This window comes from Manis javanica, chromosome 8 (genome assembly GCF_040802235.1).
Source record: "Manis javanica isolate MJ-LG chromosome 8, MJ_LKY, whole genome shotgun sequence".
Taxonomy (NCBI): domain Eukaryota; kingdom Metazoa; phylum Chordata; class Mammalia; order Pholidota; family Manidae; genus Manis; species Manis javanica.
In genome coordinates this window covers 59,522,390-59,537,257 of record NC_133163.1, presented here as the reverse complement: position 1 = coordinate 59,537,257, position 14,868 = coordinate 59,522,390, and the positions used below count along the sequence as shown (strand labels likewise).

General features: G+C 32.1%; 1 protein-coding gene across 16 annotated transcripts in view; it reads left to right on the top strand.

The window, feature by feature from the left end:
• The window catches only part of MIA2 (MIA SH3 domain ER export factor 2), a 105,890-nt gene that overhangs the window by 77,332 nt on the left and 13,690 nt on the right, over window positions 1-14,868 (top strand). For 10 of the 16 annotated variants that reach the window (XM_073211304.1, XM_073211307.1, XM_073211309.1 and 7 more), the window contains 4 exons: window positions 2,888-2,955; window positions 4,185-4,267; window positions 5,929-6,057; window positions 9,582-9,740. In XM_073211304.1, the coding sequence (XP_073067405.1) occupies window positions 2,888-2,955; window positions 4,185-4,267; window positions 5,929-6,057; window positions 9,582-9,740 (439 nt within the window). The remainder of the gene's footprint in view (window positions 1-2,887; window positions 2,956-4,184; window positions 4,268-5,928; window positions 6,058-9,581; window positions 9,741-14,868) is intronic. The other 6 variants (XM_073211311.1, XM_073211308.1, XM_073211310.1 and 3 more) reach the window with 1 other exon arrangement.

Here is a 14,868-nt window from a genome sequence, read left to right as displayed (position 1 = left end):
TCTTTGGTTAAATTTCTGAAAGTGGAGTTACTGGGTCATATGGTATTTCTCTCTTTATTTTTTTTGAGGAACCTCCACACTGCTTTCCACAGTGGCTGCACCAATATACATTTCTACCAACAGTGTAGGAAGGTTTCCTTTTCTCCACATCCTCACCAACACTTATTATTTCTTGTCTTTTGGATAGTGGCCATTCTAGCAGATATAAGGTGATATCACATTGTGGTTTTTATTTGTATTTCCCTAATGATTAGTGATGTGGTGCATCTTTTCATGTGCCTGTTGTCCACCCAATCTGTATATTTTCTTTGGGAAAATGTCTGTTCAGGTTCCCTGCCTATTTTTTAATTGGATTATTTGTTTTTTTGGTGTTGAGGTGTATGAGCTCTTTATATATTATTGATGTTAACCCCTTATCAGATAAATTATTTACAAATGCATTCTGCCATACTGTAGAATGCCTTTTTGGTCTGTTGATGGTGTCCTTTGCTGTACAGAAACTTTTTAGTTTGATGTAATCCCACTTGTTCATTTTTAATTTTGATGCCCAAAGAGATGTGTCCAGAAAAAAATCGCTCATATTTATGTTGAAGAGATTTTTGTCTTTGTTTTAGAAGTTCTAAGAGTTTCATGGTTTCATGACTTATATTTAGGTCCCTAATCCATTTCTAGTTTACTTTTGTATGTGGGGTTAGACAGTAATCCAGTTTCATTATCTTACATGTAGCTGTTCAGTTTGGCCCACACCAGTTGTTGAAGAGGTTGTCTTTTCCCTATTGTATATTCATGGCTCCTTTATCATATATTAATTGACCATACATGCATGTGGTTTTTTCTGGGCTCTCTGTTCTGTTCCATTGATCTGTGGGTCTGTTCTTGTGCCAGTACCATACTGTTTTGAATACTGTAGCTTTGTATAGAGCTTGAAGTTAGGAAGCGTAATTCCCCCAGCTTGTTTTTCCTTAGAATTACTTTGGCTATTCGGGGTCTTTTGTGGTTCCATATAAGTTTTAGAATTATTTGCTCTAGTTCATTGAAAATGCCATTGGTATTTTGATAGGGATTGCTTTGAATCTGTAAATTGCTTTGGGCAGGATGGCCATTTTGACAATATTAATTCTTCATATCCATAAGCATGGCATAGATTTCCATTTGTGTTTTCTTCAGTTTCTCTCTTGAGGGTCTTAAAGTTTTCAGAGTACAGGTTGTTTTGATGCAATTGTAAGTGGAATTGTTTTCCTGATTTCTTATCTGCTAGTTTGTTATTAGTATATAGGAATGCAACATATTTCTGTGTATTAATTTTATATCCTGCAACTTTGCTGAGTCCAGTTATTATTCTAGTAGTTTTTTGGTGGTCTTCAGGATTTTCTGTATATATCATATCATCTGCAAATAGTGAATTTTACTTCTTCCTTAGCAATTTGAATGCATTTATCTCTTTATCTTATCTGACTGGTATGGCAGGATCTCCACTACTATTTGAATGAAAGTGGTGAGAGTGGACATCCTTGTCTTGTTCCAGATCTTAGAGCTTTTTGTCATTGAGTATGATGTTGGCTGTGGGTTTGTCATATATGGCCTTTATTATGCTGAGGTAATACCCTCTAAACCCATTTGTTGAGAGTTTTTATCATGAATTGGTGTTGAATTTTGTCAAATGCTTTTTCAGCATCTGTTGAGATGATCAGTTTTTTATCCATTTTTTTAATGTGGTGTATCATGTTAATTGATTTACTAATACTGTACCATCCTTGCATCTGTGAAATAAATTCCACTTGGTCATGATGGATCATTCTTTTGATGTATTTTTGAATTTGGTTTGCTAATATTTCATTTGCTAATATTTGCATCTATGTTCATCAGGAATATTAGTGTATAATTTTCTTCTGTTGTGGTGTTTTTGTCTGTTGTTAGAGTGATACTGCTGCATAGAATGAGTTTAGAAGTATTTCCCTATCTTCTCCCTTTTGAAATACTTTAAGAAGGATGAGTATTATCTCTTCTTTAAATGTTTGGTACAGTGCAGCTGTGAAGCCATCTGGTCCTGGAATTTTGTTTGTTCAGAGTTTTTTGATTACCAGTTAATTTTTGTTACTGGTAATTGGTCTGTTCAGATTTTCTGCCTCTTCCTTGGTCAGTCTTGACCAAGGTACTCCAGAAAATTTGTCCATTTCTTCTTGGTTGTCCAATTTATTGGTATATATTATTTTTCATAGAATTCCCTAATAATTCTTTATGTTTCTGTGGTATCAATTTAACTATTCTTTTTTCATTTCTGATTTTATGTCCTCTCTCTTTTTTTCTTGCTAAATCTCTAATTAGGAGTTTGTCTATTTTGTTCATCTTCTCAAAGAACCAGCTTTTGGTTTCATTGATTTTTTTTCCTACTGTTTTATTCTTCTCCTTTTTATTTCTGCTGATCTTTATCATGTCCCTCCTTCTACTGACTTTGGGTTTCATTTGTTCTTGTTTCATTAGTTGTGAGTTTAGACTGTTTATTTGGGATTGTTCTTGTGTCTTGAGGTAGGCCTGAATTGCTATATACTTCCTCCTTAGAACTGCTTTTCCAGTGTCCCTCATGTTTTGAGCTGTTGTATTTTTGGTTTCATTTCTCTTCACGTATTGGTTGATTTCTTCTTTGATTTGTTCATTGATCCATTGAGCGTAAACTCCAGCCTTATGCTCATATCTTCTGGTTACATGAAACACATTCCCTTTTAAAAAATTCCCTAAATTAAAACTTTTTTACATTGAGTTTATTGAAATGGATATTTGCTTAAGTGTTTGTGGTACTTGTATGCCATCATTGTGATATTTATATATACTTATCTTTCATTTTAAGTGTGTATACATGTATCTTTTAAAATATACTGTTTTCTTTAAGTTGGCAGCTCGGACTGCTGAAAGAAACCTCAATGATTTAAGGAAAGAAAATGCTCACAACAGACAAAAGTAAGTATCTTAGTGGGAACACTTTAAAAACTTTATTATAGTTATCCTTAATTGTTATTTTATTAATTAGTCAATACTTTTATAAGGATTAACTAGAAACCTTGCAGTGAATCCAGCATATCTTGTAGAGAAATATCTATGGGTTTTACTAGGTGTTACTGGATTTTTAGTGTGAAACACTTTAGAGAGATTAGTTAACAGAAGAAGGAAACCGTTTGCATATTCTTTTGTAAACAGTGTAACTTCAAAATTCAAAAAAGGACAAAATCGAAACAAACCTGTATAGGTAGAAGGAGATTTACAAGGGAGGGAAGGAGAAAGAGAAAGGATGAGCCTTTGGACAAAGTAATTCTTAGAATATTGGCATCTGATAGTGAGTAAGTAGATAGAATAAATGTTTATTATTTCTGTTATCCTCTGGTTTTATTGTATTGGGTGTCATTGCTTTACAATAATAATGAAAAGGAGGATAAAAGTTTATGATGTACAAAGGGAAGAGTAAATGCTTTTCTATGAGGATTGTAGCAGTCTTCCCAGAGTGTTAAAAATTCTTGCTAGAATGTACTATTAACATTGTCCAGTATTAGTTTTAGTTTTATTCCAACCTTTTCTACTCAGAAATTAAAAACCAAATGATTAAATGTTTTATTTCAGATCTGATAATCAAGAAATAGAAATAATATTCTTAAAATATCACATTTTTAAGATAAAAAGTTTAGGCATAAAATAGTGGGATGCATTAAATTCCTTTTTTATGTTATGATTGGAATCATATGGGTAACATCATAATGGAAAGCATACGTGACTCAGAATCAGGAATCCTGTTTTTTAATCCTGACCTTTTAATTTTGAGTAAGTTATTGAAACTCCTGTCCTTAATTTTCTAAGTTATAAAGTGGTAGACCTAAAATGGGTGACTTTGGAGGAAGGACCCTGCTATTTCTAAAATTTGGATTCTGTTATACAGTACTCATTTATAGTCTAGTTTTGAAGAAAAACAGTTCCAGACCTCAACAAAACATTACTATTGCTTGGCAAAAAAGAAACCACAATAAGTAGTGTGGGATATAGAAAAGTATTTTGGTCAGAATAATTTTTAAAGAGCTATTTCTTCTATTGCAGATATTGAGATACTGAAGAGTAGGTTGTACTTGATAGTGGCATTTTTCTTGAAATGTGGGTGTTTCTCTTGGACGAGTAACTTAGAAATGTTTGTTTTTTATTTGCAGATTAACTGAAACAGAGTTTAAATTTGAACTTTTAGAAAAAGATCCTTATGCACTTGATGTTCCAAATACAGCATTTGGCAGAGGTAGTCTTTTTTTTTTTAACCCCTCATTTAAAATATACATACATACATATATATATATTATATATATATATGTATATTGCACATACAGTTTATATTAGTGTAAATTAACACTATTATTTATAAATATTTTAGGTTTTAGAGCCAGGTTCTCTGAAATCTTGGGAGCCAAAGTCTCCCAAGTTTCTGAGTTTTGTTTCTCTACTAATAATGTAAATAACTGCTGTCACCCTAATTCAGTGGGATTTTGTAAGATGATGTCTATTTAGTATCTTGAGCTCCTTGATAGCAAAGTGCTTGGCACATAGTAAAGGACTCATTAATTGTTTTGGAGAATGAATGAATGAAAAGTGTTTAAGTGGGATAGCATTGTAACTGTTTACATATTAATCTATGGGGTTTGCTTGAATTATTAAAATAAGTAAAACAATTGTTTTTTTATTATATAAAATACTAATTAAAAATTGGGAAACCTTAATAATCTGAGTTTGATTGCTTTAATTACACCCAGGAGAGGGAGGACATGTTCTTTGGAAGATGTATTTAATATTTCTGTCCATTTGTTAATTAGCAACTTTAATGTTCTTTAATGGTTTTGGTATTAGAAATAGCTTAAATTTTTCAAAATAATTTTGGTTGAGTTGGAATTAAGCTTCTGAGGCAGTGAAAATAAACCTATCTTTATATAGTTAGAATCCCATTTTAATAACCATTGAAAAGTTGTATAAATTACTTTTGAGAGTCCAGTTTCATTAAAATGAGTCTATTTGTACATTTTGAATAGCAGATTATTATAAATTTCAAATAGTAACAATTTGGAGTGGGAGGAATTATGCAGAAGGAATTATTGTCTGAACTTAATGCAAAAGTTTTAGAGGGGGTTAATAATACTTCTGAATCATTTGTTGTAACTATATTTGAATATCACATTAGCTACACGATATAATTTCACATGCTTAAGTATTATTTTTGTGGTGTTTACATTTATTTGTTTTTTGATGTTGATTTTTGATCTTTGGAAGCATAACCATTATTTGGGAATGGTGAAGTTTGTAAAATGATAGGGCTCTTAGTTGTATAGTGGTAGATACAGTGATTTATTTCATAAATAAATATATGAAAATGAATTTTTACTGGTAATCAAAAGTAATTTTTGATGCTTCAGAATATTTTGTTTATGTCTACTTTTCAAAATCTGAGCTTTACTTAAATAATTCATGGCCCAAACAACCTGTCTAGCTCTGATTTAAACTGAGCTCTTCCATGTTACAACCCTCACCAGTTGAAATATCCGGAAACGTACTGTCATTATGAGCAAAATGAAACCAAACAAACTTCATGCTCCTTAAATCCTCTTTATAGCTCCAAAATATCACCAGTATCCTTTGCTTAATATTGTATGTTTATCTAAGTGTGTCAGTTACTAAGAGGATAATGTTTTTATTGACCAAGTTGTCCATTGACTAGACAGACTTTAAAAACACAGGCCTCCATATTTAATTCTATTCCATATTAGCAAACTGCAAAGCATAGTTAGTGTAAGACATGCATTAAACTTAAATTGACAAAAGGATGACTTACTGGTAGTTGTTGAAATGGGATTCTAATCTGTAGGGTAGTTCCTTGAAACTATGAATTTAAATATGCTGTTTTAATTATTCCAGAGCATTCCCCATATGGTCCCTCACCATTGGGTCGACCTTCATCTGAAACGAGAGCTTTTCTCTCCCCTCCAACTTTGTTGGAGGGTCCACTCAGACTCTCACCTTTGCTTCCAGGGGGAGGAGGAAGAGGTATATTGTTTAAACATCTTTATTACTCCAGATTTCTTCCTTCCTTTATATTTCCATCTCAGCTTGTCTTTAAAATAAACCTTTGGAAAAAGCAGGCATTCCTTGCACTTATTTTGGGGTAACTTTTGTTTGGATAAAGAGTCTTATCTAATTTTCATATATTCATATATTAGAAACAGTATTCTAATTACATTTTGGTCAATCACTTAATGCATATTTTTTAAAATCATTGTTTTGACTTTATGTATTATACTACATAATATAAATTTTATAAAGAATACATAAAATGCAGTAATATAACCTAGCATAAAATTGTATTTTAATGAACTATAATTAGAGTATAGAAATTTTGTTTCATTCTCATGATCTTTTTATTGTAAAAAATCAGAAAACCAAAGAATCTTTTTTAGTGTTGAGGAATTTAGAAGTGCTCTCTTAGAGGCAGTTTTGATGGGAACCTTAAATGAGACCTAAATCATTTGTTGATACTTTAAGAAACCAACCCAAGATTGTCAGTTTTGTTATCCCCTTATCTATTTTTGAGAATTTCAAGAGCTACTTCAAACCTAAGCAATAGCAGTTGGTCTTTCTGCATTTATCTCATCAGCACTCATTGTGGTGTTACCTAATGGACTTGCAATTTCCCTCTTTTGATCTCTCACCATACTTTGTTCACGTTAAGTTGCTTTAAAATCCTTCCTTGAATTGTGGTAAGATTCAAAGATACAGAACCCTGTTTATCCCAGTATCAAGTCTTAGGTTTTTAGCCCCAGGTCTGTGTTATTTTGTAAGAGCTAATAGCATTAAATTAAATTAAATTAAATTAAACACCAAATCAAGTTAAATAAAATTTAAACACCAAACTAAATCCAGCATACCAATGGTCATATATTCAAACGGATATTACTCATCAAAATAATCTCTTGGGGAGTCTGTGTACTTTCCTGTTGAAGCTGCCATTTAAAAAATTGTTTTGAAACTCTACTTGGAATTGTCTTCAAAGAATATGAGAAAATTAATTTCTTACTTTATGGTTATGAGATAGTCTCCCTTTACCCATTTCCTATTTATATCATCTTTCCCTGTTCTCAGTGTGGTGCCCTTAGCTCTGGTCCCTCCTACCTCCCAGTCCCAATACAGGTTGGGCCCACAGTCTGGAGATACTTCAGAGAGAGCCCTAGCTTGTGTTGGCTTTGAACTGAAAGCTGCTAGTGAAAGAGACTGAGCTGTAGATTGACTCTTGGAGCCCTAGGGGAGCTTTGCTTTGAGCACTTCAGGAAGGGGGATAATTTTGAAATTTACATGCATATTGTAAGTGCCCTAAATCCATTTTCCCCCCAAATTTTAACCTTAACCTATAGTAAGAAATATATTTTATGTTGTTTTATATACCAACATAAATGTAATTGAAACTAGTTACATGAAATAGACTACCCTTACTATTTTTGATTCTTTCTGATATTTTCCATTCAGATCTATTCCATTTATTTAAAAAAATGCTGATTAAGACCAAGTTATTTTTGCATCACTATGGGTTGTAGCCAGCAGTGCCTTAGAAATAAGGGTATAATTGGCTAAACTGCAAATGTGAGTCACTGGAAGTTGAATGACATTAAGTCAAGGATTGCTTGTAATTAATTGAATATTTGAAATAAGAGTAAAAATTACCTTTGATTTCTCCTCTCCTATTTAAATTACTTTCCTCTACTTTTCCATTACTTTCAAGATATGATATGTTTGGAATATTTGCAAGGGTGTTTTACTATTTGTTAGAAAAGTATGGAAGTTTTAGGTAAGTTGTCAGCAGGTCAGAAGGGACTTGATTTGGACTGAAATATTCTGACCCACCAGAGAAGGATGACCAGTACCCATTCCTTTCCTTCCATTTATTATATTCTTAAGTTTGAAAGTTTGAATGAATATGTATTTGAGTAAGATTGAGTATAAGGAAAATCATTTCTTTTTAGAGTAAGTTGTGTGCAACTTTTGGTCTGAATTTTAACCTTTAGCATTTATAAGTTTGTAATTTTTCATATGGTAATAATTTGGTCCTTTGGAAGGAAGCAGTCAGGAGAAAGCCTTTGAATTGCTCCCTTTAAGATCTGTGCTTCACTCTAGATGAACCCAGCCTAATTGACTCTTGCACATTTTTTATGAATTTAGTTTTCTGCTTTTGAGCCTATTCTTCTAATAAGCTGATTAGAAGGATGAATAAACCAGAAGGAAAGATTTGAGGAATTTAGTAGAATGTACAACTATAACGAATAGAGGAAGCTGACCTTCTGACATAAAAGTCAGCTGACCTTCTGACTCTACAAAAGAGAATAGATAGAAAATTTTTAAAAAAGATTACTGTATATTAAAAATGAAAGAATTCTTATGTTGACTGCACAAATTTTCAAGTAAAGGTCAGTTAATTTAGTTTCTTCTTAAAAGAGGTACTGAAATGTGGGAAACATTTTATAAAGATTTCTATTAAAAAACTTTTTAAAAAGCTATTCCTTAAAAGGAATAAGCTTTTGTTTTCTGAGAAATATAATTTTGAGATCTTATTTTCTTCTCAATGATAGATAAATGAGGTATTAATATATTTTGTTTTTTAATGCTTAAACATTTTTTATATTTGTCTTTTCCATTTTATTTGAACATGAGTTATTATGTGAAGTACTGTCATTTCTGTGGGCATATAAAGGGAACTTTGAAATGATTCCCCTCTTTTGTGAACATAAGCATGCCATATTTTCTTATCCAAATGAGTATAATCTTGTTCAAAATATTTATGCCAACAGACTGTTTTTGAAACTGTTGTCTTAGACTTGCCTTTCCAGAGATGTGAGTTCTTTTTAAGAAAATTTTTTTTAAGGTGAATTTGATATTTAGAAATTGCTAAAAGCCATTATAAGTGAAATTTGTGTGGTAAATATGAAGTTTGTAATCAGACTGGTTAAAATCATATTTAGACAGAAGTAGAGAGTCATGTCACAACACTGAAATGTAATTTCTTGAGTGGCTCTTACATTAATCTGAGTACATTTCTTAAGAGAGTTGTTCTGAAAAATACTTTGTGTAGTTACAGAACTAGTAAACTAGGTATTTAGCCCCTAAAATGACTGTTTTAAAGGATTCATGCTCCTTTTAACTATTGGGTTATTAGTAACAAAAACCTCATTTTATAGTTATTTTACTCTGTTTGGTATAGAAATCTTTATTTTGCAATTTACTTTCTCCCCTGTATTTTTCATATGTTATATTTATAATTTACAATTTAGCCACTGATTTTATATGTAAATGATGGTGATAACATTTAAAAATGACTTCTATAGGCAAGTGTTTGTTTATATATATTTATATTATTTTTTCCTTGTTGTCCTAGAAATGGCTTTGATAGGGAAGGGTTATAGTCTAATGTCTTAGGGAAACTTTGTTGGGATACAGTTTTACTTTTTAAAAAGTATCTGGATTTTATTTGATGACAGGTTTTTATAATACTTTTTTAGATAAAACTGAATTTTTTTTCTAATTAGGCTCAAGAGGCCCAGCAAATCCTCTGGACTATCAGATTACCAGTGAAAGAGGAGAATCAAGCTGTGATAGGCTAACTGATCCTCACAGAGCACCGTCAGACACTGGGTCCCTTTCACCTCCATGGGAACAGGATTGTAGGATGATGATCCCTCCATCAGGTATGGAAAGAATATAGTTATTGTTTATATTTGAAAGGCAACCAGTATGTACAACATACAGGAATGGAAAAAAAAAGAAGTACATGTGTGTCCTGTTTTAGGAAAAACCATGATATGTATTAGAAAATAACAGTTAACACAAATTTCTAAACAAAATAATTAGGGGTGATTGTTTACATTATGGAAAGCTGTTTTATCCACCCCCAACCCCTAGTGGACTATTTTTATTATTTTTGTTACTCATAGAAATGTTACATGTCTATATAGAAAATCCAAACAATGTAGAAACGGTGATTAGGAAGATGAAAAAATACCCCTTCTCATCTTACCATGCCCCTTCCAGAATTTAGTTCTATATCTTTTAGGGATTTTTTAAAATGTATTCATAAACATAGGTATATAAATTCTTGAATCATTTCTGTTCAATTATACTATTCACCTTCTTGTAATTGTCTTTTTCACTGAACAATATATCTTAGATTAACTGCCATAGTATATTACCAGAAGAGTCACAGCAGAATATCCTGAAGTAAGGCTATAGTTGCTATTCTCCTAATAGCTTCTGCTGTCCCAAGGAATCTTTTCAAATTAATTAGTTTGCTAAACTTTTATTTAGGTATAGAGTTTCAGGGGCACTGTTATGTGAACTGAATTCTGTTTCTTTGTATAAATTGATCATCATTAAAAAAATACTACCTCAGATTCCTTCTAGGGGTGTTAGAAAGGGAAGAGTATTATAGTAAAATAAACTTTAATTCTAAGCAATATGTTTTGCTGTGGTGGTGTGTGTATGTTCTCTCAAGTAGTGGCTCTTTATACTGTGGTTTTCCTTTGTTTGATATCACTAAAATATCAGCTTCATAAAAACACAGATTTGGGGCACTTTTTTCAGTGCTATGTCCCCAGCACCTGGAACAATGCTAGGCATGTAGTATTTGCTCAGCAAATATTTGTTGAATTAATGAATACCAGAGTTATTCTGAGAAAGCTGAGTATGTATATGCCATGACTCAAAAACTCTTTTAGGAAGGTAACATAGAACATCATCTTTCAAAGATTCTTTCTTGACGTTAACATTCATTAAAAGTTTAGCTGTGATAAAAATGAAGATTAATTAACTATAGCCCCTTTCTGAAGGGACTTGATTGCAAGATTGTGGAGTAGCTCATATCTCTGCATCTGTGCAGAAGACCTTCCTTTATGGAACTTAAAAGCAGTCAGTACCAGGAGTCCCTGTCACATCTGCTTTCTTCCCTAGTAAGTGGTTCTAGTGTAGTTGTTCTCTAATTTGGCTTATCATTAAAAATAACCTAAGGAACTCAAGAAAAATGCAGATACCTGGGTCCTACGTCATATCAGACCTTTGGAACATGAACTCTGGAGGTAAGACCTCTATTTCTAAAAAAATACCCTAGATGGTTCCAAGGGATAGCTAAATTTAAAAACCTCTAATTCTCTTCATTTGTTACTCTTCCTATATGGAGAAGGGCACTGAGTCCCCAGAGATTTGCTGACAAACTTAGGTTAACATCTAGGTGAATAGGTGACCTATAACTCAGATAGTAATGACTTTATTATTGTTGTTCATTCATAAAATTAGAAAATAATTTTACATGTCCTTTAATGATTGCCTGAAATCTATAATTGTTCAGGCTTTCCAATATTATCTCTCAGATCCCTGAGTCTCTCTTCATTTTGTTTCTGTTGTTTTTATTATTACTATTTTCTTCTACTGTTTTTATTTTTCTTCTAGTTGAATAATTTCTATTGCTCTACTTTAAGTTTACTGACTTTTCTGTCATCTCCATTCTGCTATTAAGATATTTTTCAGTTCCAGAATTCCCATTTTTTAAATAGTTTTGATTTATCGGCTGAGATTTCTTATAAGCTTTTTTTAAAACCTCATTCAGCATAGTTTTGTAATAGCTTCTTTAAAGTCCTCATATGGTCATTCTAACATCTGGGTCATCTTGAAGATAGCCTCTATTGGTTGTCTTTTCCCTTAGAATGAGTCACATTTTCCTGTTTCTTGGTATATAATGAAGAGTTGTGGGTTCTTTCCTAGACATTATGGAGACTGTGTATTTCTACTATTGTTAGTTTTGTTTTGTAAGTCAATTAAGTTGGTCAAACACAAACTGTAGACTTTTTTCTCCTGTGATGGGCAGCAGCTCAAATATCAACTCAAGGTTTTAGCTTTTATTTATGTATAGAGTTTCAGGGACACTGTTATGTGAACTGAATTCTGAAAACTGAAAATTGCTTAGCTTTGCCTCACACATGTGTGGTTGAGGAGTTCGCCAAAATAGTTCGCCCAAGGAGACTTGGCAGAAAACTCAAGAGTTTTGGGCTCCACTTCTTTGGATCTCATAGGCTTTGTCCTTTGCTTCTCAAGCCAGGGAGATCTGAGAGTATTAACTGATCTATGCTGCAGCTTGCCTGTAGTCTGCCTTCAGGCTAAAATATAAAAATGGAAAACTTTCCTTTACCAGCCCCTTCTTCCAAGTTCCCATTCCTTTCCTAAATTTGCCTACTTTTGTTCATGCTTCAGAGCCTTAAGTTAGTTATTTTTAATTTTTAGAATTTGTCTAGGTTTATTGAGATATAATTGATACATAGCACTGTGTAAGTTGAAGGTGTAGCGCACAATGATTTGACTTAAAAATATCGTGCAATCATTACCACAAAAAGTTTGGTTATCACATGTCATCTCATCTAGATACAAAGTAAAAGAAATTTTCTTCCTTGTGATGAGAACTCTGTATTTATTTTCTTAACGTTATTTATATCGTACAGCAGTGTTAACTATAGTCCTCATGTTGTAAATTGTATCCCTAGTACTTATTTATCTTATAATCAGAAGTTTATAAGATTATATATCTTATAATCTTATAATCTCCAGTTTTCCCTTTCCTTTCCCCTCACATCTGGTAACCACAAATCTGATCCCTTTCAGTTTTTTTGGTTTTTTTTTATAGAGATTCCACACAAAAGTGACATCATACAGTATTTGTTTCTTTCTGTCAGACTTATTTCACTTAGCATAATGCCTGTAAGGTCGATCTGTGTTGTTGCAAATGACAAGATTTCCTTCCTCTTTATAGCTGAGTTATATACCGTTATGTACATTATTTCCATATCTTGGCTATTGTACATAATTCTTCAGTGAACATGGGGGGGCAGGTGTCTTTTTGAGCCAGTATTTTTGTTTTTTTTTGCTAAATATCTAGAAGTAGAATTGCTGGATCATATGGTAATTCTATTTTTAATTTTTTGAGAAACCTTCATATTGTTTTCTGGAGTAGCTACACTTCAGGTAGTTATTTTTTGTGAGTTGTCCAGAGTTGTTACAGGTGGGAGGGTCGGTCTGTTATGAGTTTACTCTGCCATATTAGAAGTGGAACCTAATGTCCCTTATTTTCTAACTAAAAATTCAAAATTGTGAGCTTCAAAATTAATGTCTTCATAGAAGAGGTATGTATCTATTCCATAGAGAATATCTCCAAATAGTTTCTGATCCATTTAGTTTAACTGATGGGTTACCTGTGTCAACTCTAATCTTAAAGAAGTGGAATAATTCTATAGACATAGCCAAGGAATTGTAAAGGCTATTCTAGACTTTATGGATAAATGGGGTAAAATGAGACTGAGACTCTAGTTTGAATTGAAGTAATGCTGATAAATGCAGTTAGCTACTTAGCCCTATTCCCATCTAGAGTAAAATTACAAAAATAGCCTATGTTTGCCCTTGGGACATCTCTATCCTATCTAAATAGTCACCACAAGTTTCTGGGTTAGTTCTTTTATTTTGTGTTACAATTAGCTAATTGGTGTATTAAAGCATTGAACAAAAAATGAGGAGACCTAGCATTTTATCTTACATTGTTTTTAATTTTTTGTGTAATCTTGAACATTGCATTTTGCTTGTCACTGTTTTCTCACCTGTAAAAGATGGACTTCCATAAAACAGAGATGGTAACAATTAAAGTAATTGCTCCCTACACTTTTTATTATGTTGAATTATCAGGGCTTATGAAGAGTCCTGCTTTCCAGTAATAATCATGTCTTTAAGGTATTTCTTAAATTTTAAAGTGTTTTAATTTAAAACACTTGTGTTAAAGTAATATGGCAACTAAAATAACTAAAATTTTGAAGAATATGGATTCTGTAGTTGAGATTTTCTGTAATTTATATTCTGTAAAAGTATTAAGTATATTTTGTAAAATTCACATATTCCATTAATGTATTAGTATTGGCAGAAATTTTTAAGTTTTTCATGGAGTTTTGCATGAGTAAGCAGAATAATTTTAAAAGATTCTTTAATTCTAAGGAATCATTTGTTTTAGCACTATTAAATACTTTGAAGGAGGAAAAAAAGCATTTGTACTTTATGTATATATTCAATTCTAGACATTTTTGTTGCTTAGATGTCTTGTTGGCAAGCGTAGACCTAGTTTCTTCAAGTAATCAGCATTTTATTCTCATTATATTTTTGCTGAAGATTCAGTCTTCTCATAGAATAATATAGGTTTTCAACGTCTTTTTTCCCCAAAACTCTGTATGGAATATAATGGTTATTAAAGGGTAATACACAGATTTGGCTGCCATATTTGGATGAGGCTGAGTCTGCTCCAGCACAGTTTGTGCACAGAGTTGATTTGAATAATGTACAAGTGCATTGTATCTGTCCATATAACATTGTTTCATGGCTTTATAACTTAGATTGCATATTATAGAGTAAGAAATGTTTAGGTAAACAAACATTGGGACTGGAAATTAAGAAATCTGGTTTCCAGTCTTTACTTTTTTACCTTTTAAATGATTTCTGAAACTTGTTTTATCTCTTTGGACCTCAGTCCTTTATATACTGAGAGAGATACACTAAGTGATCTGTGTAATCTGTTTTAGATGAATTAGTCAGGTACTAATGGTTAACACTGGGATTTGCTAGATAATTTTCAATCTAGTTGATAGACCAAATAATATAATATATAAAATTAGTGAAACCAGACTACATACAGCATTCTTCTCTCAATCTGATTGATGAACACACCTTTTTCATTTTTAAAAACTTCCAATCTGGAGACTTCCTTCCTGTTCTAGGTCAAGCTGTAATTTACTTGGATTG